The sequence below is a fragment of the Electrophorus electricus genome, chromosome 5 (assembly GCF_041902795.1).
Source record: "Electrophorus electricus isolate QZ-2024a chromosome 5, ASM4190279v1, whole genome shotgun sequence".
In the NCBI taxonomy this organism is placed as follows: domain Eukaryota; kingdom Metazoa; phylum Chordata; class Actinopteri; order Gymnotiformes; family Gymnotidae; genus Electrophorus; species Electrophorus electricus.
Window position 1 is genome coordinate 2607485 of NC_137501.1, and position 20475 is coordinate 2627959.

The window sequence follows — 20475 nt, forward strand, 5'->3', positions numbered from 1 at the left end:
ATTTATTGATTTTGTGAAAGTTCGTGACTGTTTCTGAGGAATGATCGATGCATAAAGTGAAGACGGACTGGAATGTAGTTAAATGTGCATATCTGACCGTGGTTCATGGTGCCTAGCTTCTGTTGTAGCCCAGCTTTGCTGTTTTCTTTTCCTTTGGCTGACACAGTTTCACAGCTTTTCAAAAGAGGAGTTGGGTGAGCTCAGCTCTTGCAGTATTTACAAGGGCGTATGTCTGACATACATTATTTAATTAATTCCCCCCCCCCCCCCCCCCCAACACACACGTTCTTATGTTAGACACATAACTAGAATATAACTGTTTTCACGCTTCTGTTAAATAGTGCTGACTCATGCTGTGTCGACGTATTAGCCTTAAAAGGCAATGAGTCAAAGGCAGAGCCCAAGTGCCTTTCAATCCCCCTCCTCTTCACATCCTCTGTGCTGAGCGATGCTTCTTTACAACACCCCCCCCCCCCCCACCCCTCCATGTGCTCCATATAGCATGCCTCACACTGCAGTGGTCCTGATCATGACAAAAAAGCCGTCCTTCTGTAATCATAGCTAAAGACAGGACGGCAGAGGCAGTTTGGAGCTGGAGTGTACTTGGTTGTGGGTTTTTATTTTTTCCCCTTCCCCGTCTGGCTGCTATCGGAGGAGTATCTGTCTGATGCCATGCCGGCACATCTGATTGGGTATGCAGACTCTGTACTGAGCATGCCAGCCTGTGACAGGGACTGCATTGCAGAGTTGCTCTCCCAGCACACTCCATTTGTCTGCCCTTAATGTAAATAATCCTGCCGCGCAGAGCTGAGCATGGGGGTGTGGAGGGGTGTAGGGTTGGGTAAGAGAGAGAGAGAGAGAGAGACAGCTCCTGATGGATTATGTGACTGCGCGTGTTTCAGTCTCGGCGAGAAGGTTGACATGAGGTGAATTCTCCATTCCTCCCTTCCTCCCTTATCTTTTGATGCTCTAATAAAAGTGAGCCATCGCTCGCCTCTTTGCCTGTCTTTTGTCTCTATCTCACATGCACGCATTTACTCTGCAGGGCAATTATCCGCATCAGCCTCTCTCTCTCTGTTCTTTCTCTCTCTCTCTCTCTCTCTCTCTCTCTCTCTCTCTCTCTCTCTCACTCGCTCGCTCTCCATGTGTCCTTAAATGACTTTCGCTCAGTCTCCCTCCCCACTCTCTCCCCCGTCTCTGTGTCTGTGCCTATAGCTTCTTGCTCCCTCCCTGTGACATACAGTAGATGGTGCATCGATTGCACGCAGACGCTCGCCTTCCCTCTCGCTAGGAAGTCCTGTGTAGGGAGGAGAGGACGGATTGAGACACATCTCTCTCTCTCTCTCTCTCTCTCTCTCTCTCTCTCTCCCTCTCTCTCTCCCCCTCTCTCTCGCTCTCTCTCGCTCTCCTTCGTTCTGCTGAGCTAATGTGAGGAGCTCGTCTGCCTTCTCTCTCCCATCAAGGAGGATCCTGCTGTAGAGGTCAGGTAGTGGGATGGTGGTGGGGAGGGGGGGGGGCAGGGTTAATGGGTCAGTTTGTGGTCAGTTCGCTGTGTCTTCTGAATACTCTTGACAAGCTTATTCAGAGTTACCAAACATGTAGACTGTGCTAATGCTAGAAGGGAGAGTAAGGCATTTGGTAGGGGAGTTACAGTGCAGTATTTCTCCTCAAGGTTTCCTTTCTGTTTTCTACAATTGAGAACGCTAGTCATCACACTAAGTTCTTACTTTTGGGAACAAGGTCGATTCCTGCTGTTTGTTCTTGAAGCTGCAACTTTTTTCTCTTTGCCCTGTGCAGTGATATTCTTATGTGTGGACTGTCCTCTTAGAAGACAGAAGTCCTGACCTTTTCTTATGTTAGAATTAGTCTGCTTCTGTGTGTGCATTTATGATTTTTGCAATTGTAATTTGCATGATTAGCTCTGTACTTTCTTCATAAGCTAAGATGTGCATGAACAGTGAATAGCTCAGGTTTGTAACAACTTGTATTAGTTTATATTAGTTTAACATATGATTCTCTTTTTGTACAAAACTGTGGTAAGAGAGGCCTCAGACAACATGACAGGCCATAGCTTTGAACAAACATAATCAGCATGATCCCAGATCAAGACGTTGCATGATCCCAGATCAAGACGTTGCATGATCCCAGATCAAGACGTCTACAAGGTGGCCTTGAGTCGTAGGTACCATGGAGAGAGAACTGTTAGCATTAGCAGTAGGTCAGAAAAGACATACATGGATTTGACTGAGAAGATTGATTGGATCCCTAAGGGCAGCTGTGGCATAAGGATGGGTCTTTCTTTGACAACAGAAGAAGACGTTTGAAGAAAGGAAGACAGAAGGCAGTAGTTCCTCCATGTTGAAACTCTGTGAGATGTTTCCATCCACTTGGACAGACAGAGGAAGAAAGGAGAAAGTGTGCTGATTTTCCTTTAAAGTGTTGCTGAAATGAAGATTGGTTTGATCCAAATATTTTTTAGATTTCTTCTCGCTGTTATCCTGCTATGTTTGTTTTTATTGTTTTTTAAGTCAATATTTGTGAATCGTGCACACTTCAGTTGGCAAATTTATTAAAAGAACTGTCAGCTAAGGTTCTTGGAGTAAATCTGGTTGAGCATTTCTGCGCTGTGCATTCCATATTTATTTTTCGTTCCTCCTGATATAGAATGTCTCACGCTCTTTCAGATGCCCACTGGGAATGTCCCCTCTCTCCGTCGTGTGGAGATCTGAAGCCAGTGCAATGTCTCAGCTGCTGCATATGGAGATCCCCAACTTTGGCAGCGTGGTGCTGGACAGCCTGAACGAGCAGCGGCTGCTGGGCCAGCACTGTGACGTGGCCATCATGGTCAATGGGCAGGCCTTCAAGGCCCACCGTGCCGTGCTGGCCGCCAGCAGCCTCTACTTCCGTGACCTCTTCAGCGACAGTAGCCAGGCACTGTTCGAGCTGCCCTCGTCTGTGGCTCCATCGTGCTTCCAGCAGATCCTCTCTTTCTGCTACACGGGCCGCATGACGGTGACAGCCAGCGACCAGCTCATGGTCATGTACACGGCGGGTTACCTGCAGATCCAGAACATCGTGGAGCGCGGCATGGACCTGATGTTCAAAGCGAGCGCGCCGTTCTGCGACTCGCAGACATCCGCCGTGGACGACCCCCCCAGCCCGAACAACAGTGGCGGTGGTGGAAACAACAATAACAACTCCTCCCTGTTGCTAGGCGACCAGCCCACGGCCGTTTGCAAAATAAAGGAGGAGAGGCTGGAGACCCCAGTGTGCGCTCAGAGCGGGGAGCTCAAGCAAGCCGAGGATGACGGTAAGGGACTGAGGGGCAGGTCTTCACGGGGGAGCGCGCTCTTCTACACGAGCGGCGGTGGAGGGACGGCAAACGGTACGCTGAGCGCGCTTCATCCTTTCGAGCACACCTCCAGGGACCACTCCAGCCCTGGGGCTTCCAGCCTGCCCACCACGGACAGTCCCACGTCCCATCAGAACGAGGAGGAGGACTTCGAAGATGACTCGTATGACAACCTTGCCGGCGGGAAGATCTACGGTGTCTCGGCCGCTCTCTATGGCAGTAAATGTCACCGCGCACGAGGTCTCGCGGCGGAATTTATCTGAGCATTTTGGATTAAACACCACTCTGACACCTTTTCTTTTGTGTGTGTCTCCCCTTCTCCTCCTAGTGCATGAGAAAATGGAGGTGTCCTCCCTGCCTCCTTCCCTGGAGAGCCGCTTTGGCGTGCTGCTCGGAGGTGACAGAGAAGCTCTGCCTGCCGGACTGATCAGCCAGATTGGTTACCGCTGCCACCCTGCCCTGTACACAGAGGGCGATCCAGGAGAGAGGCTGGAGCTCATCGCAGGTAAGGCCGCGGCGCGCCTACGTGTCTTACCTCAGAAAAAGCTGCTCAAGCCGCAACGAGACAGCACACTTTTATAACGGCATTCTCGGCAGGGCAGCCTCTCATTGTTTCTCTGTTGTTGCTGTCGTGAAAGGATCTGGTGTGTTTATGACACGGGGGCAGCTGATGAATTGCCACTTGTGTGCTGGGGTCAAGCACAAAGTCCTGCTTCGCCGCCTGCTCGCTGCTTTTTTTGACAGGTCTGTAGAGTGCCAGGTCTTCCATGTAAAGCATATAGGCACAGAGGAATGCTTACATAACTACCTTTGAAACCATTCTGAGATTTTTTTTTTGTTGTTGTTGTTGTTGTTAAATAGAGTGCCGTGTGCCATGTTTGTAAATTAGACTTTCAAACAGTTGGTGTAGGGCATGCATTGAACGCTGTTGTGGAAATGTTCAGTGAGGCTGCCACCCTGTGGCTGACTGTGGTATGACGACTGTAGGAACACATTGGCAGACAGCTGCGGGACAGGCATCCGCTCATCTAACTGTGATCCAAATCGCAAACCCCTGGATAGCCGCATACTGAACACAGTCAAGCGTGAGTTGGCTTCTGTCTTCCATTAATCTAATGATTTCCTGAAAATTCCGATACATTTATCTTGCTTACATCCCAGGATTCAATTAAATGCAGAGTGAGCATGTTTTAAGATTTGATTTGTGAATTAATGCCAAAGTTGGAAATTCATGATTTTTGTGTGTTGCATACAGTCTACATTACAGTATTCATATTTAGGTTCTGCTTTCTTCTTTCCTTCTCTCTCTCTGTTCTCTAAAGTCTACTGTCAGAACTTTGCCCCAAACTTCAAGGAGAGTGAGATGAACGTGATCGCCGCAGACATGTGCACCAATGCCCGCCGGGTCCGCAAGCGTTGGCTTCCCAAGATCAAGTCCATGCTTCCTGAGGCCATCGAGGTGTACCGCGGCTCCGTGGTTCTGGGCCAGGTGGACGCCGCCGCTCAACCCAGCCCTGCCTTCCCCTTCGAGGCTGAATTCAAGCACTTGGCCCAGTCTAACCTGACACTGGAGCAGCACCTCTATGGAGACTGCAGAGAGACACTGAGGAACGGCACTAACTTCCCCGGTGCCAGCACAGAGGATCGGGCCGGCACAGAGGCGGGCAAAGCCGACCCGCTGCGAGCGCGGGCCGGGGACGACTCGGAGGATGCGCCAGCGAGGCACCAGGAGAGCTCAGAGAGGGCAGGGACTGTGCTCGCACTCAACCCAGCCAGCAAGAGGGCAGACGGGGAAGGGCCAGCCGGCAGCCCCAAGACCCCTCAAGAGGAGCTAAGTGGAGAGAGACCCCTGGTGGAAGAGCAGTGAGTGCCTCTTCTTCACACGACTCGAACCTGTACTACTGTTTGACCGGGTAAAGGACCACTGGCGCTCATTACATGGCTTGTGCCATCTAAACAACATGTCAAAACGCTGCACGATGGGGGATGATGGACATGCAACAGTTATCCTGGATAGAGCAACAAACTTCAAAGCCAAATACATCAATTTGCAAAGAGTTGTAAGAGATTAAGCAGCCATTTATCATAAGTATGTTACTCTCGTTCTCTTACACGTACGCGTGCGCACACACACACACACACACACACACACACACACACACATTTGCACACACTCACGCTGGCATCCTACAGTGTGGGTAATTATGCATGTGATGCTCAGCATTTTACTGATTACTCAGAACTACACAGACCATATAAACGTTCACAGACCTCTGCATGGTAAGAAAAAAGTCAAACAAGCAAAGGATAACAAACACCTGTTCATTAACCCAACACACATGCTTTAGCTATCAAAGTTATCCTGCTGGACTGTAGCAGGAGGAGGAGAAGAGCAGAGAGCTGCTTTACTGGGAAAGAGCCCAGTGTGGGACTGCTGACTTGAACACAGAGTAGGAAGCAGAACAGAGAACAACAGTCCTCTGGAGCGAGAAAGGCTGGGCTCTTACTTTCTCCTCCCATGCTTTTTTTGCCCCACACACACACACACCCACCCACCCCCCCACTGCCACCCATTCGCTCAGACTGAAGCTGCTGTATAGTACATGCTTGCCTGGGTTTTGCGAGTCAGCTGGTCTGGAAAATTGAAATACTGACGGTTTTAGAAGTGAAATAAAGGAAAGTATTATTTTGAGGGACATATTGGTATTGCTCCTTATACTGGTATTGCTCCTTGCAACAAAAATGAAGTATATATTTACAGATCAGATAATGCCATAAGAGAGTAGTCCTGATCTTTTTAAAAAATGTTTATTATTCTTTTATTCTGTTTCCATTCATGCATACATGATTGCCTGATTTAATTTCGCATGATCAGTTCTGTTGCCTCTTCATGACCTAATGTGTGTATGACTAGTGAATATTTAAAGTGTGTAAGCAATCAGTTTAACACATGATTGGGTTCCCTTCTCTCTGTATGCTAAGTTGCTGAATGAGTAGGTTTGGTAAAACAAGCAACATAAATATGATTGTACCTGCTCAGCATGAGCACATGACAAGATCGCGTTACTTTCAGAAGAGCAGAATATCATGCATGTTAACTTCAGCGGGAGATCAGGAAATGCATGACATATGCGTCTTTGGCCAAAATGATAAACATATTGATTAGAAAACTGATTGGCTCCCGAGGTGGGCTTACAGAGATCATACGGCGTATAAGGATGGGTTGTTTTTTTAAGCAGACAAGAAGAAGGATACAAGAAAGAGATAAGCCTTAATGAGTTAATGCTACCATGACCATCACCAAAGTCTATGAGAATGCTTCCTTTCCTCTGCAAAGACAGCAGACTGGCACGATCACTAAGGAGGAGGGGAGAAAGAGGTTCATTTTCATTATTGGTGTTGCTCAAGGCTTGAATGATGAGCTGAATGTTTCGTGGACTGATCATTCTGTTTACTGTCATCCTGCTGTTTTTTCAGTTTTTTAAAATTTATTTATTCCCAGTTAATTACTTTTTGTGAATCAATAATGGTTCAATCATCATAAAAATTGCTGCTGTCAGATGAGTTCTTTAAATAAATCTGGTGAAGCCATTTTGATGTTATGGTCTCTTTTTTCCTCATCTTTCCATCTGGACACCATAACCCAGAATTTTTGATACATCTGCAGTTTTTGCAGTTCAGCTGGTCTGAAAAATGAAATACTAATGGCTTTAGAAGTGAAATAAAGGAAAATATTATTTTGAGGAACACTGCTTTTGCTTTTTACATAATACACAATATTTACAGATCAGCAAAATCATAGATAAATATGTGCTAAGTGATAAACAAAATGCTAAAAATGACAGTCTAATATAACTGAAACATATTAGGTGCTGGTAGGTCAAATGACCTATTTATCATTTATCACTTGTTTATTATTATTATTAATTTACATGCAAACACATCTTTCATTTTCAGATAACATCTCTTTACAAACACAGAGATGACACCACCTTTGGGTTCCCTATTAATGAGCTGGTCTCCTCAACTTTCACAAAACATTTTTTTAATGTTTTTTCTACAATGTTACCAAGTATTTTCTATTACGGTGAGGCCAATATTTATGAGGCCAGATGATTACCATAGATATGTGAATGGTAAACAAGTTGGATTATGCTGTGAGGTGCTATTTTTTTTTGCTGATCATTAGCTGTCTCATTCTGGGATACTGGCTGCTCTGGGAGTTACTGTTCTGAGTTTTCCTGCATGACGAGAAAATCAAAGTCTCGCACAGCTCGACACTGCTCACAATTTCGCAGGTGTTCATTTTCTAGACGAAAGAGGTTCCAGATAGAACGCCTGCGGAAAGAAGGAAAAGTCCAATAAAACAATTCTGCTCTGCTCTCTGCAGTTATAAAATGGTATTAAAGGTAATCACATACAAAACTAGTAAATCAAAATCCGATACCAATTGAGAGTATGAGTTAAATTGTGTATATTAGATTTTAGGCCAAACTATTCCTCCAATACTCTGAGAAGTTTCAATAGCCTTAGTATGTTTTTTACCTCTGTAAAGTAAAGCTAACCTGAGGACCTCCAGAGGAGCCAGCAGAGAACTAACAGAAGCAGCATCTGAGTCCTTCATCTGAGCCAGGAGGATATTTATAGCCCAGGAGAGCCGCAGTAGCACATCTGCTAACATAGCTGCATAGTAATACACCTGAAAGAGACCCAAATCCTAAAGACAGTGTGTAGAAAATACTACAGTATAACCAGGAAAAAAAAAAAATAGACAGGATGTGAAACAGGGATTAAGTTTAACATTATTCGAGTACTTGAATGTATCTGGGCAAACGACCATTTAAAATCATATTTTAGCTTATATCCTTATATCCTTTGATTTACTGCTATCTATATAAATCCCTCCCAGTAATAGCATTCTCATACATACCCAACAGTGGCAACTTGGCAGCAGTGGAGCTTGACCTGGCAACCTTCTGATTACTAGTCGCATACCTTAACCACTGAGTTACCACTGCCCATGTTTGGGTATCCTACCTCTCGTGAGTACACTAGCTGTTCCTTCAGAAGGCCGTTTCCCCTGAGCAGTCCCCAGTCCATCCTTAGGTCCCAGCTCACAGTCACTACCACACTGATACACGTGGCCATGGCCCACAGGTACAGATACACACTCACCTCCGTGGCCAGACCAGCACTCTCTAAACACACACATATCACCTCTCAGTTCATTTGTCCCGTCCTCTCTAAACACACATATAATGATTGTATGGCAACTATTATATATTGTACTGCAATATTACATTAGGTTGAAGCATTAATGACTCACATTTAGGTTTTTCATGTGGTAATGACTCAGATAGAAGTGATAACATTCTGTTTGGCATAACAGTTGTGATTACCTCTTGCTGTATTGTAGAGACCTGCGAAGGTGACCATGAGAAAGACAGTGGAGTATTTGCCAGCGTTTAGAAGGTGGATGGAGTGTCCACTGCTCCAGAAGTGCCTGACGCACTGAGCAAACCTCAGCCATGGAGGGAAACACTGAAGTAGACATGTGGCTACTTTACTGTGCCTCTCCCAGTCCATGCTCTCTGGAGCACACACGAAGACACAAACAGAGACAGAAATCTGTCAGTACATTAAGTAAGGAGGGACTGAAACTGTGCGCCTAGTTCCAATTCAAAGCCCCTAGTTTGAATTGTTCAAAAGAAGATAGAAAAAAAATTTGACATATTACTCCATGGATTTGCAAGTTCTTTCGTTGAAGTGTCAAGAAATTTCGTGACATTTTTAAAAAGCTCTTCACTCAGGCTTTGTGATGTTTTGCATAATTTCTTTCATTAGTTGCTGTGTCTTAAGAAATGATTTCATGGCTCAACCCAGAACAGCATGCAGAGGTTTGGGTTGGAAGGGTCAGGGGTTCTCGCACCTCTGTACAGAGAGCCACCAGGCTGCAGGTCTACCCAGTTTATCTTTGAGATGTAGAAGCCCAGCAGGTCCCACAAGCTCAGTATCAGAGGACTCAGACTGTTGAGCTGGTCTGCTAGCCAGCACTCTGCAAAGCCAGTGGGCTGGAAAGGTGCAGTCAGGACCTTACACTGAAGATGAAGAAGTGTAGGAGTAGTGTTATAGGGTGATATACACATTCGAAATATCTTCTCTGTTGAGAGTAGCATATTTGCAGTTCATTTTTGGATACATGGTATATTGATATAATTTCTTAGCACTGAAACCAAAGCTCTGGAGTGAGATCTAGAATGTCATACATTACCATCACAGCTAGGAGCCATCGACGAGACTGAGCATGACAAGCAGCAGTGGGGTTTAACAGCAGGAGCAGCAGAAGAACGTGGAAGAAAAGGGGGTGAAGCTGCTGTGGGATTGACAGGAGAAACGGGTGTAGACAGGCCAGCACGCTAGCACACCAGCATACAGCCAGGTGTCCTGCCACCTACAGCGCATACACAGAAACAAAAGAACAAGAACACACACAAGCTCAGACCGACGTTAATGCGCTGGAATGATGAGACCGGACGTGGCACGGATTTTATGACATCAGGCTCGTCACCTCAAAAATGTGATGATGTGATAAATGATGTCTGGGGCCCAGCTCGAAGATGAGGACATGATTGATTCCAGATTTCCGCCAGCAATATATGTTTAGGCCCATGAGGAGAAGGAACTCAATCAGCAGAAAGCTTCCTCTGTAGAGCTGAATCAGGGGCTTCAGATGGTCTAGGTCTGGTTCATTCAACACTTATACATGTAGATGAGGATTAGGATTTATTCAGGGTTGAGAATACAAAAGTATGTGATTTTGTAAATGAAATCCTATATAACAGCATGCTGTTAATATAGGACAAAGTGGAGAATAAACACAGTCCAACCAACCTTTAATAGCAATAAATGCTAGCAGGGCAACCGTGAGACCACAGGAGACACCGATCCGAAAAGTTATCCACTGTCCAACTGTCTTTGCATTAAAGAATATATATGGTCTTTATTTAATCATTTAATCATAAACATTTTTAATAGGAACTATTAATAGGAACTAATTTTTAATAGGAACTATTAATAGGAACATTTTTAATAGGAACTAATAGGAACTATTTCTCTATCATCCCATTTAAACAGATTTGATCTGTCGATACATTGCAAAATGTCTTGTCAAAAACACAGATAAATTAAAGTGAGGTCCATTTTAAACTGAATAGTTTTAGAGGCCCAGAGGACATCTGGGCAATGACATTAAAGCTTATTTAATACCAGTTTATGATGTTGCATATTTAGTATTCATAATATCATACTAAAAGATCATCTAACCCTTACTTGTTCTATTCCCCTTTGTGGGACTTCAAGCCTTCTCATAGCTTTCTGTTGGTTGCCACCCTCAAGCTGAAGCATGAATGTCTACGGAGGTAAATTCATAGGAACCATGGAAAAGTAAATACACAGCAAATACTCTTTTATTAAAACTTGGGGAAAAGCCAACTCATATGTTCTCACCTCCAGTCTAAACATCATTTGCTCACAGTGGCTCTTCACTGTATATAGGAAAGAGGTGTCCAGTCTTTCATCTCTCCACTGTGAACCATGCTGAGATGCAAACATAGCATCATACTTCTTGGTGATCTTACAGAAACATTTGTAGTTCAGTTCCTGTGGTCAAAAAAGTAAAGGTATTAGCAAGAACTTGTTCTTATTATAGTTAAGCTTCATCAGTCAACAGAGCAGACAAGCGTTTAGAGAGGTCATGTCCACCTGGTAGCTTTGGAGAAAGGCCAGACTCAGATATAGTTCTCCAACAGCCATTTTGAGTTTACGTAGTTCAGTCTTTTTCCTGTTCATGTGTCTCTGTGCCTCTGAGTGGACTATGACATATCCTCCTACCAGCCCTGGTACTGAACCATCATGAGCAATGATTCCAAATGAGGCCATCTTCTCACATGCCTCTGATAGCTTTTCTGAGCAAAGATAGATAATGCTCATTACACTCTCTTAAATTGTTGTTTCCAAAACATCAAAAGGCCAAATAAGAACTAAAGTGTTTAGTTGCTATAGGTCTCCTTGTAGCCTACCTGAACAGAAAAGATTCACCTTCATCAGCTCTTTGTCACATGTTGCGAAGAACTCCTTACACACTAGGTTTGACTGGTTTTGATAACTGTAGTCTTTAGCAAATAAGAATATTATTGTAGTCAATCACTATACTTAATGGAGCAAGAATTACAACACTGTAAAACAATGTTTCATCAACCACAAACCTGAATATATGAGTTATTCTCTAAATGAGAGGATGATATTAATTGTGTAAGCTTATTAATCATTCATTTGTCCAATATAACCTTCTGTATTGTGGGAATGTTATGCAGTGAAAAATTATATGAGGTGTTCTATTACACTGATAATTATTTATGAGATTGTAAGCATTATGTATAAGCACCATAAATTGCTTTATAAGCTTTGTTAACAAAACAGAGAACATGACATAGCCTCTAATTCAGGGGTCACTGACTTAAAACACTGTGCACTAAAAGTATTCTTTCAGGCCATCCCATTTTTGTATTTATTTAGAACAATTCACTGCAAATTATTATTATTATTATAATGAGAGCATCATACTGTATGCAAAACCAGTTCATGTTTTGTGATATGGTGCATTCATTAATATTGCTTACTATCATGCAAGATGTCTTGTTTGTCTTCCTTGGAAAGCATATCATTCAAGTCCTAAACAAATTATGTATGGTTATTTACCATGCTTATGAAAATAAAATTATATACATAAGCAACCAAAAATTCTAACACTTGCTTGATTATCGCCCAACACCCCTGCATACACATTCACAAAAATAGTTTAATATATGAATGTCAGGACAGCTAAATGACAGCTTACCTCATAAGAAACATACTGCTTCTTCCACTCTGGGATCATCAGTGCATTAAAATGTTCCAAAAAGTTCATGTGAGTTACTGGCATTTTAGCAAACAGTTACTATCAAGTTGTGTATCAAGGTTAGTCTTAGTCTAACAACAGAGTGACAGCACTACCCACACACACAGAAAGAGAGAGAGAGTGAGAGGAGGTGGGTGCAAAGCAGTTACAGTGCAAGGACACAAAGAATTGCTACCCTCATCTATAATTCAACAGGTCATCTCAGCATTTACATAACCTTGGGCAACTAAACCAAGTGCTCTTCTTTGCTTTCCTGAAGAAAGTTCCTCCTATTCTTGTTCAATTTTGTTAAGAACATATATGTCAAAATATTTTTGTGTTAAAGGCATAAAATTGACAATAGACTGTACAATCACAATGAATTCAGTGCTCTTTGAGGTAGTCTGAATTTTATATAATTTCTCTCAATAAGCCATTCCATCTTAAAGATATACTAAGGAAGTTTTTTTTTTTTTTTGCAAGATCTGGAATATTTAAACATGTTAAACTGCATTGGCACTGACCTTTCCAGCATTAAAAAAATGTGTGTAGTATAACATTTGTCTATGTATTCAATCCTAAAAAAGCCTAGACACTATACACTATAAATATTGGTGTCTAGGTCAGGCAGCACAAGTGCTTTTAGTAAAATATCTATATTTTTAAAGTGAGCACATATTTTTATTGAGCACATGTGCAATAATATTCTTTCTCAAAATCTTAAGTTTTACATGCATTTAGTATGTGGAATGAATTCCATGCGATTTGTAGTGACTGCCCTACTTGTTTATGTTTTGATCTTAGGCATGTCTGGTTTAACCAATGAAAAAATGGAGATGGTGACCAAACATCCTCCGCTTTCTAACACCACAAGACCAATTTAAAAGAATTCTTTAGAGTGAAAATTGGGACAGCCATAAGTATTTTGGAATCAGGTCAGTCAGTCCCCACTGAGACCACACTTTTATCCTGCCACCACAGACACAGGTATAGTGTGATTCATGAGCACAGGACTAAACATGATCTTACAGAGAACATGCTGCAGACATAAACAAGTATTTGACATTTATTGTGGTAGAATATGTTATTGACACGTGTTCAATAGTTCCAGGAGACTTTGAAGCCTAAAAAGTAAATGAAGAACGCTTCATTTTTAGCTTTCTATATTTACGTCATGTCAAGATTTGTCAACTATTTTTTTTTCCTTTAACCTAAAATCTGATGTTTAAATCAAATCACAAATACATTTTTTTTTCCATATATTTAGGACAATGTTGGAAATAATTTCCAAACTGGGTGAAAAATTAAACGAGGAAAAGGAGCAGTATAAAATTTCAATTCCCCTTTAATGAATTTATCCATACGAATATTCTAAAGGCCTACAAAATTAATGTGAAGTACCTGAAAGGTGTTCTTTTGCAAGTCTGTACTAAACTCAGAAAGGATACCATTTGGTACTAACCTGAGTATATTTTTAAGATCCTCACCAAAACAGAGAAACTCAACAAATGACCTCATATTGCCTCAAATATTCATTTTCCTTTCATATAAATGAAACATAAGAGGTAGCATCTTTTCATCTTGCAAAGCTTAGGCCACTTGTATTGCAAAAATATTTGAAATGCAATCACACCACTGTAGACTGAACATTAAAAAGCTCGTCATATGAAATTCCACATTACTGAACAAAAGGTTAAACATCAGTGCAGAGTGAGGTGTGTCTAATGCCACAAACCTTCATGTTCTGTTGTATATCCAAAATATTAATAAACATACAGTATACATTTTAAAAAAAAGACTTTGAAAGTTTGGAAATCAGACAGAAATATTCCTTTACATTTTAGAATCTATGACTTTTCAATTGTGAAACCATCAAGAGCTCTTTAATTCAGTTCATGGCTTTCTTCATAAATTACCATCCCCCTGCCCCCACCCCCCAAATAATCTAAATCAGTATTTGGATGGGATGACTATGACAGACTCCCCACTTGCAGGCCTCCAAATTAGCATCTGGGCATCATTGGCATTAGGTTTAACCAAGGCATTGGGTGGGATGGGTTCATTCTTCGTCAGCACCTCAGGCTGTTCCTGAGTGAGAGGCTCCAGCAGTCGGGTCCTCTGTCCTAAAGGCTTTTGTGGGTCCACATCAATTGCGAGCTGCATCTTCCAGCGGATGGTTCTTAGAAGCACCATTTCAGCCGTGGACTCGTTCATGGCTACCAGCCAGGTGGTGAATCGCTGGTCTCTCCGGATAGAACTGAGGAGTGGGGGGCTACTGAGGGTGCCCGTGGGGATGCTCCATGTTACACTGGGGCTGAAGTTGTCGTTCATGCTGACCATGAGCGTGGTGCTCCTGTTGGTTGGCCCCACTATGGTATACATCTCAGTGGTGCAGCCGTACCATGGGTAGTTCACACCATCTGAGTCACTTATGGCCTGGATATGTCCATTTTTCAACTCGGGGAGCTCCCAGCTTGATCTACAGAGGTAAGGGGTTCTTAAGTGAATAGAAACACTAAAAGGAAACCATCTGCACCTCTCCTTAAGGCACACATTTCCTCATCAATTGTTCTTTGTGCTTGAATAGCTTGCCTTATAGTACCTGGCAGAGCCAATGTCTCTAATAACCATACTTGAATAATCCAGTATATATAAACATATCACATGTGATGATTGTAAAAATATAATAAGTGTAGAGCCCTAAATATGGGCGTCATCGTGCATGAATACACATACAGGAAATACTGGGACATTTGGTCAAAGGTCAACTATTGTGAAAGCCCATCTGATTATCAAGAAAACGATGAATGGTGTATTTGGTAGAACAAAAACAAGGATATTTCCTTATTTACTGCTGCTTGAAAAGACATACTTTTTGTCCTACTTGGGGTGTGTTCAACTTCTATGCCATTAAGGAAACAATCTCAGGAAACTAGAGCATAAACATCACTAACATCCTGAGTAACCAATCTTGCGTAAGTACCTTGAAGCTCTCTGCTTTTTAAATCCCACTGGGAAGGACAGAACAGCCAATGTATACAGAATCTTATTAACTAACCGTTACTTAAAACCTCTATTTTCTAACATATGAGTTTTTCACTTTGATATATTAGTAGAGACACTGTACTGTCCCAAGATATTTTAAACGCTTCCTCTACTGGGCACTGTTCACATTTGGTAAACAGCTTAAATTGTTCATTATAACTGTGACACTTTTTATACTCACACTCCTTGCTCGCCATAGTAATTGAAGAAATCCATTTGGTTGCAAGCCTGGATCCAGCCCACAGTCCAGATCTCTTTGCCGGCCACTGGCGGCACTTTCACACGTGCAGTGGCTCTGAAGTAGGGTGTGCGGTACCTCAGTACCACGCTAGATAACTCATCAATGACGGTAGGGTTTGAATCAATAGAAGTGTTCAGTTGAAGGACTGCGATGTTTTCGTAAAAGTTCGGCTTCACTCTCACACTCTGCATGCACCCCATGGTGGTGAGGCTCAAAGTTGTTAGTACCCATCAGTCATGAAGGAGCATTCATATTATTGGGAAACATACATTTAGATATAGTGTTCGCCATTTGTTTATCCATACAGGTGTTTTTGTGCAAGTACCTAGAGCATAAGGTTAGAGGTCATCAAATATGAGGTAGGCTACCCTGCCGGGGAAAAAGTTAAGATACATAGCAATGAAACTTCTGTTGTGTTGGCAACAGTGCAGGACAGAAATCTAGCAGTTTCAGGGTTAGCATCTTTCCCCCAAAAACATGGCTCTGAAATGAACTCTACAATCAACTCTGATTAGATAAACTACTGTACGAAGAATATAAGTCTAAAGAATTTCTACTAAACGTCAATTGTGCTATCAGTATATACAACTATTTCAAAAACCTAATCAAACTAGAAAGATGATATCAACTCGTGTGCCTATAGTAAATAATAAATAAAAGCCGTGCAAATGTCCATGTAGCACCTGTTATACAGTGTCCAGTAACAAGACATAACGACCAATTACACTACAAGTAGGGTAGAAGTGCGCGCTAGAGAATAAGCGAAACACTCTGAATTTCGCTTATCTCCGTCTTGAACTGTCCATGGAGATGGCGAAGAAAAAACAGTATTGCAATGTACATCCATTTAGATGATTCCAAACTCGACATCTACACAGTGTCTCCTGATTTAAGGCAATGGAGCTCTCTTTCGTTCGCCGTCATATCTGCGGAATTTAATGTCCGTGGTAAGTTTGTTTCACCCTTGTCCTATTATAGCCTTGGCAGGTTCCCCCGCGCATAACGCAACACTTCAGCTGCTGGCTTTTATTTTTTTGTTTCTCGGCAAGCAGTTTAGAATTAGACTTCCCTACTTGCGAGCGTCCTGGGTATTGTAGTTCCGAAGCGGCAGTTTAGGGCGATGAAAAAGAATTATGGCTTTAAAGTATTGCGCCAGTAGGCGAGAAAATTGCCGAAGAATATAGGAAAATTAAAAGTAAATAAATGTTTTTTATTCAAGTTTATGCACATGTTTCTGAACGGTAGGATATACAAAGTAGGACATTCCTTTCACAGCTATATGACCAAATGTTACAAATGTTCTGAAAATAGCGTAAGAATATATCGCGAAATTAATTGGCCTTGATTAATTTTTTAATCACGTCATTATGGACAAAATATCCCTCGTCCATCAATAATGTCCGGCATACCAAAAGAAAAGCGTTTATTCCGCGCCAGGATGCTCCACAACCATCGATGCTGACGAAACGTAAAGGTGTGGTGGGAATAACTAACCAAATACGTAAATAAAGGCGTTCATGCGCGTTTGCTATTTTTCTTCCTTTTTTGTGTTTATATTATGCACGTTACACTGGATGAGAGAACAGCTTTAAACAGCCATGTGGACACATTTCATAAAGCCAGTCAGTTGGTATGTCTATTTATAGGCTAACTGGAATAGAACTCGGAAGAGTTACAACAGGGCAATACAAGATCTGAGAATGGACACATGGTAGACCGTTTTATATGCCACTCCGCGGAGAGAGGGACACAGAAATAAGACAAATACTGGGTTGGCTTTAGAAGATCAAGATGCCTACGAGCCAAAGTCGATCCAGGGCGAGGGATCGTAACAACGTCCTGAACAGACCCGAGTTCATGTCCCTTCACCAGCCTTTGAGGACTCCTGCCGCTGAGGCTCGTGGTTACGCTCGAAGGCCGTCGTACAAACACCAGCAATATCAACACCAAAGCAGCGAAAATGCACAGCAGGAGCCGGTCGAAAATAATAAAGAAAGAAAAGAGTTTCCGGAGGAAGACTGCATGCAGCTTAACCCGTCATTCAAAGGAATAGCGATGAACTCTCTTTTGGCTATAGATATCTGTATGTCTAAGCGACTTGGTGTATGTGCACATACGACGTCGTCTTGGGGCAGCATGCGCTCTATGGTTAAGTTGCTCGCGCTCACTGGCCATGGCATCCCTTGGATTTTCGGCACAATCGTGTGTCTCACGAGAAGCAACACGTTGGCGGGACAGGAGGTCTTGGTTAATTTGCTGCTTGGTGAGTTTTCGTCCTTGACGAACGATCATTAAGAACTGCTGATGGCGATAATAAACTATTATTCAGAAGCCCTATAACCGGTTTCGGAGCTGCATTATCTAACATATACGATGAAGCCTATAAAAAGGGTCACCGTTTATACCCGAGAGTCCTATCAAGTGAGCTTATGTTAGGTTTGTTACGTTCAGAGCTGCTGGAGGTGTTAGGTTTATAGGTCAGTGAATAAGGGGATACATGACGTAGCGGGATCGGTCTAAGCGACATATCCATGTGACTCCCCCCTCTTCTTATTGCACTAATGAGTTTGCAATGTAAATATCGCCAAATGGTTGAGTTTTGACCATGTTTTTTTTTTCGTTTCCCTTCTGTGCAATTTCTTTAATCGATTTTACCTTCAGTATTAAAATGATAAAAAAAATAATAATTAAAATACATTCTGTATAAAATTTGTTAGCGTTACCTTAATATCAGATAATCGATTTGTACAACCCTGATCTGACCATACCATACGTGAAGTATGAAATGTACGCATTCTGAAGTGTGTGTGTGTGTGTGTGTGTGTGTGTATAAATAGAAAGACAACATGGAGAAAGGGAGTTATAATTAATGAAAGTGTAACCACATTTGTATTTTAATTTTTAAATAAATAGGAAACTTATTCTTTTAATTGCAGCTCTTCTGTTGGATGTGATGACTGTGGCAGGCATGCAAAAGCTAGTGAAGCGCAAAGGACCCTGGGAAATGCCACCCAGTTTCCTTGACTACCTGGTCATGGACGTCTATTCCTTTCCAGCAGCCCACGCGAGCCGGGCAGCCATGGTGTCAAAGTTCTTGTTAGCACACTTGGTGCTTGCTGTCCCACTGCGCATTCTTTTGGTGCTCTGGGCTGTGCTGATGGGCATGTCCCGTGTGCTGCTGGGCCGCCACCACCTTACAGATGTCGGATGCGGCTTCGCTTTGGGATTCCTCCATTACAGTCTGGTGGAGATGGTGTGGTTGTCTTCCAGCACATGTCAGACGCTTATCTCCATTGGGACACTCAATTGGAACCCACTCTACTGATCAATGCATGATAGCTGCAGCCACTGAAATTTTTCAGTCAGCTCTGCATATCCTTTACAGTTAAAGGGGAATGCATATGCACATATTCAAAGAGTCTTAGGTGTTTGTAAAGCCTAAATTTTAAATTTTATCCATTTCTCTCAAAGCTGTGTAACATTAAAGAGAAACACACAAGTGGACATTTGATGTAAACATGGCAATACTCACACCTTGAATTCTACTCATTGTTAAAAGCCAAAAAAAAAAAATGCAGTATGTACAGTATGTACAATGAAGATAAGATTATTTCATTTGCATTTGTTTTGACTGTTATGAGCATGTGAATGATTGCTCAGGGATTTTTCCAAAAGCGATATAAAGTAGAAGGCATTATGCTAGAATGTTTTAAGTGCTGAAATCTAAAATACAATGAAGGGTTAGGGTTAGGGTTAGGGTTCTGTATTTTTCAGCATATAACATATAGCCTAAATTATTTTAAAGGGCATAGACTTCCTGTTTACTCACTATGTTTCAGGCATTTTTATTATTGCTCTGTTACTTATTAGGAGCAGTATGTTTAGTTTCAGAAACTTAGTCATTCATGAGTGTTTGCCTTAGAAAAACACTTCCTCCACAGTTGAATGAGTCCCACTAATAAATCTGTCACCTGCTACGCTACGCTGTATACACAGTACTGCACATATACATACATACATACATACATTATATATATATATATATATATATATATATATATATATATATATATATATATATATATATATATATATATATATATATATATAAATAAAACGCACAGCCAATTACCTGAGCTGTCAACATGCACAGTTTGGCAAGAGTTACATGACTTGTTATAGGTATGTTATGAGTATATGAGGACTTGCATTGAGTAAGAATGTAGTGTGCTTGTATGTGAGAAAGAGATTTCCTTTGAATTATTTGATGAATAAGCTAAACTCCAAATTTGTAGGATGTTAAATATAAAATATATTGGTATATTTTAAGACAAGAATAAAGTCATTATTGCAGAATTTGAACAGAAGATTGGTCCTTTTGAATAAATTGAGATATGAAACATGTATTCTGTAACATCATCTTACCTGCCAATTATATTTGACACTTGCTGGCAGTCTAACTGAGAAGAAGAATATTTGTGTAAATGTTTACTGTGCACTTACTTCTATTCTTCATTTACTTCTAAACTTCCATTTACTTCTAAACTTCTATTTTATGGTCAGAGATTTTATACATATATAATGATCTTTTGACTTTTTATATAATTCTTTTTGCTGATTTCTAATTCTGTTTATGTAACAAAACCTCTGTACATGTGCAGTGACACTCCATGGCAGAAAAATGCCTCCTGGGCCAGGGTCATGTAATGACCAGTTGAGTGCTGAGTGTTGAGTACTGAGTATTTTCCCAGCTGTCTTTGTCAGTCTGTTTTCCCTGTTTTTATAGTGGTGATCGGATAACTTCTGGAGCTAGACCCTGATTCAGCAGTCTATAAATACGACTGCTGGGCTCTGGGTCCATGCTGTTTAGAGATGGATAGGCCAATTAATGCTTACCAATGT

At 41.9% G+C, this 20475-nt stretch overlaps 4 protein-coding genes across 4 annotated transcripts; 2 read left to right on the top strand and 2 right to left on the bottom strand.

Moving 5' to 3' along the window:
* The first annotated feature begins 1220 nt into the window (after positions 1-1220).
* Positions 1221-6943, top strand: nacc2l (NACC family member 2-like). The gene is made up of 6 exons (XM_035529610.2): positions 1221-1481; positions 2685-3571; positions 3681-3857; positions 3991-4096; positions 4340-4437; positions 4675-6943. Exons 2-6 carry the CDS (start codon positions 2698-2700, stop codon positions 5217-5219), a joined length of 1800 nt encoding a protein of 599 aa, XP_035385503.1. The 5' UTR covers positions 1221-1481; positions 2685-2697; the 3' UTR covers positions 5220-6943.
* A 262-nt stretch (positions 6944-7205) lies between these two features.
* LOC113573029 (solute carrier family 53 member 1) lies at positions 7206-13470 on the bottom strand. Its single transcript, XM_027003035.3, has 14 exons — positions 12249-13470; positions 12031-12082; positions 11431-11523; positions 11114-11316; positions 10859-11011; positions 10682-10762; positions 10244-10325; positions 9921-10108; positions 9624-9803; positions 9282-9450; positions 8752-8943; positions 8390-8550; positions 7918-8051; positions 7206-7690 (listed from the first exon to the last, which is right to left on the bottom strand). Exons 1-14 carry the CDS (start codon positions 12330-12332, stop codon positions 7576-7578), a joined length of 1887 nt encoding a protein of 628 aa, XP_026858836.2. The 5' UTR covers positions 12333-13470; the 3' UTR covers positions 7206-7575.
* A 144-nt stretch (positions 13471-13614) lies between these two features.
* On the bottom strand, positions 13615-16720 carry fam78aa (family with sequence similarity 78 member Aa). The gene is made up of 2 exons (XM_027003080.3): positions 15514-16720; positions 13615-14766 (listed from the first exon to the last, which is right to left on the bottom strand). The coding sequence occupies exons 1-2, from the start codon at positions 15771-15773 to the stop codon at positions 14238-14240; spliced, it is 789 nt and encodes a 262-aa protein (XP_026858881.3). The 5' UTR covers positions 15774-16720; the 3' UTR covers positions 13615-14237.
* A 496-nt stretch (positions 16721-17216) lies between these two features.
* On the top strand, positions 17217-19929 carry plpp7a (phospholipid phosphatase 7a (inactive)). The gene is made up of 2 exons (XM_027003075.3): positions 17217-17836; positions 18510-19929. Exons 1-2 carry the CDS (start codon positions 17365-17367, stop codon positions 18896-18898), a joined length of 861 nt encoding a protein of 286 aa, XP_026858876.1. The 5' UTR covers positions 17217-17364; the 3' UTR covers positions 18899-19929.
* The last annotated feature ends 546 nt before the right edge of the window (positions 19930-20475 follow it).

Coding starts and splice junctions, on each gene's coding strand:
- plpp7a (XM_027003075.3), top strand. CDS start 17,365: ATGCCTACGAGCCAAAGTCGATCCAGGGCGAGGGATCGTAACAACGTC. Junction 17,837..18,509: donor CTTGGTTAATTTGCTGCTTG/GTGAGTTTTCGT, acceptor TTTTAATTGCAG/CTCTTCTGTTGGATGTGATG.
- LOC113573029 (XM_027003035.3), bottom strand. CDS start 12,332: ATGCCAGTAACTCACATGAACTTTTTGGAACATTTTAATGCACTGATG. Junction 9,804..9,920: donor CACATCATCACATTTTTGAG/GTGACGAGCCTG, acceptor TATGCGCTGTAG/GTGGCAGGACACCTGGCTGT. Junction 8,551..8,751: donor TCTCTACAATACAGCAAGAG/GTAATCACAACT, acceptor GTGTGTGTTTAG/AGAGTGCTGGTCTGGCCACG.
- fam78aa (XM_027003080.3), bottom strand. CDS start 15,773: ATGGGGTGCATGCAGAGTGTGAGAGTGAAGCCGAACTTTTACGAAAAC. Junction 14,767..15,513: donor TACTATGGCGAGCAAGGAGT/GTGAGTATAAAA, acceptor TTACCTCTGTAG/ATCAAGCTGGGAGCTCCCCG.
- nacc2l (XM_035529610.2), top strand. CDS start 2,698: ATGTCCCCTCTCTCCGTCGTGTGGAGATCTGAAGCCAGTGCAATGTCT. Junction 4,097..4,339: donor CTCGCTGCTTTTTTTGACAG/GTCTGTAGAGTG, acceptor TGACGACTGTAG/GAACACATTGGCAGACAGCT. Junction 4,438..4,674: donor CATACTGAACACAGTCAAGC/GTGAGTTGGCTT, acceptor TGTTCTCTAAAG/TCTACTGTCAGAACTTTGCC.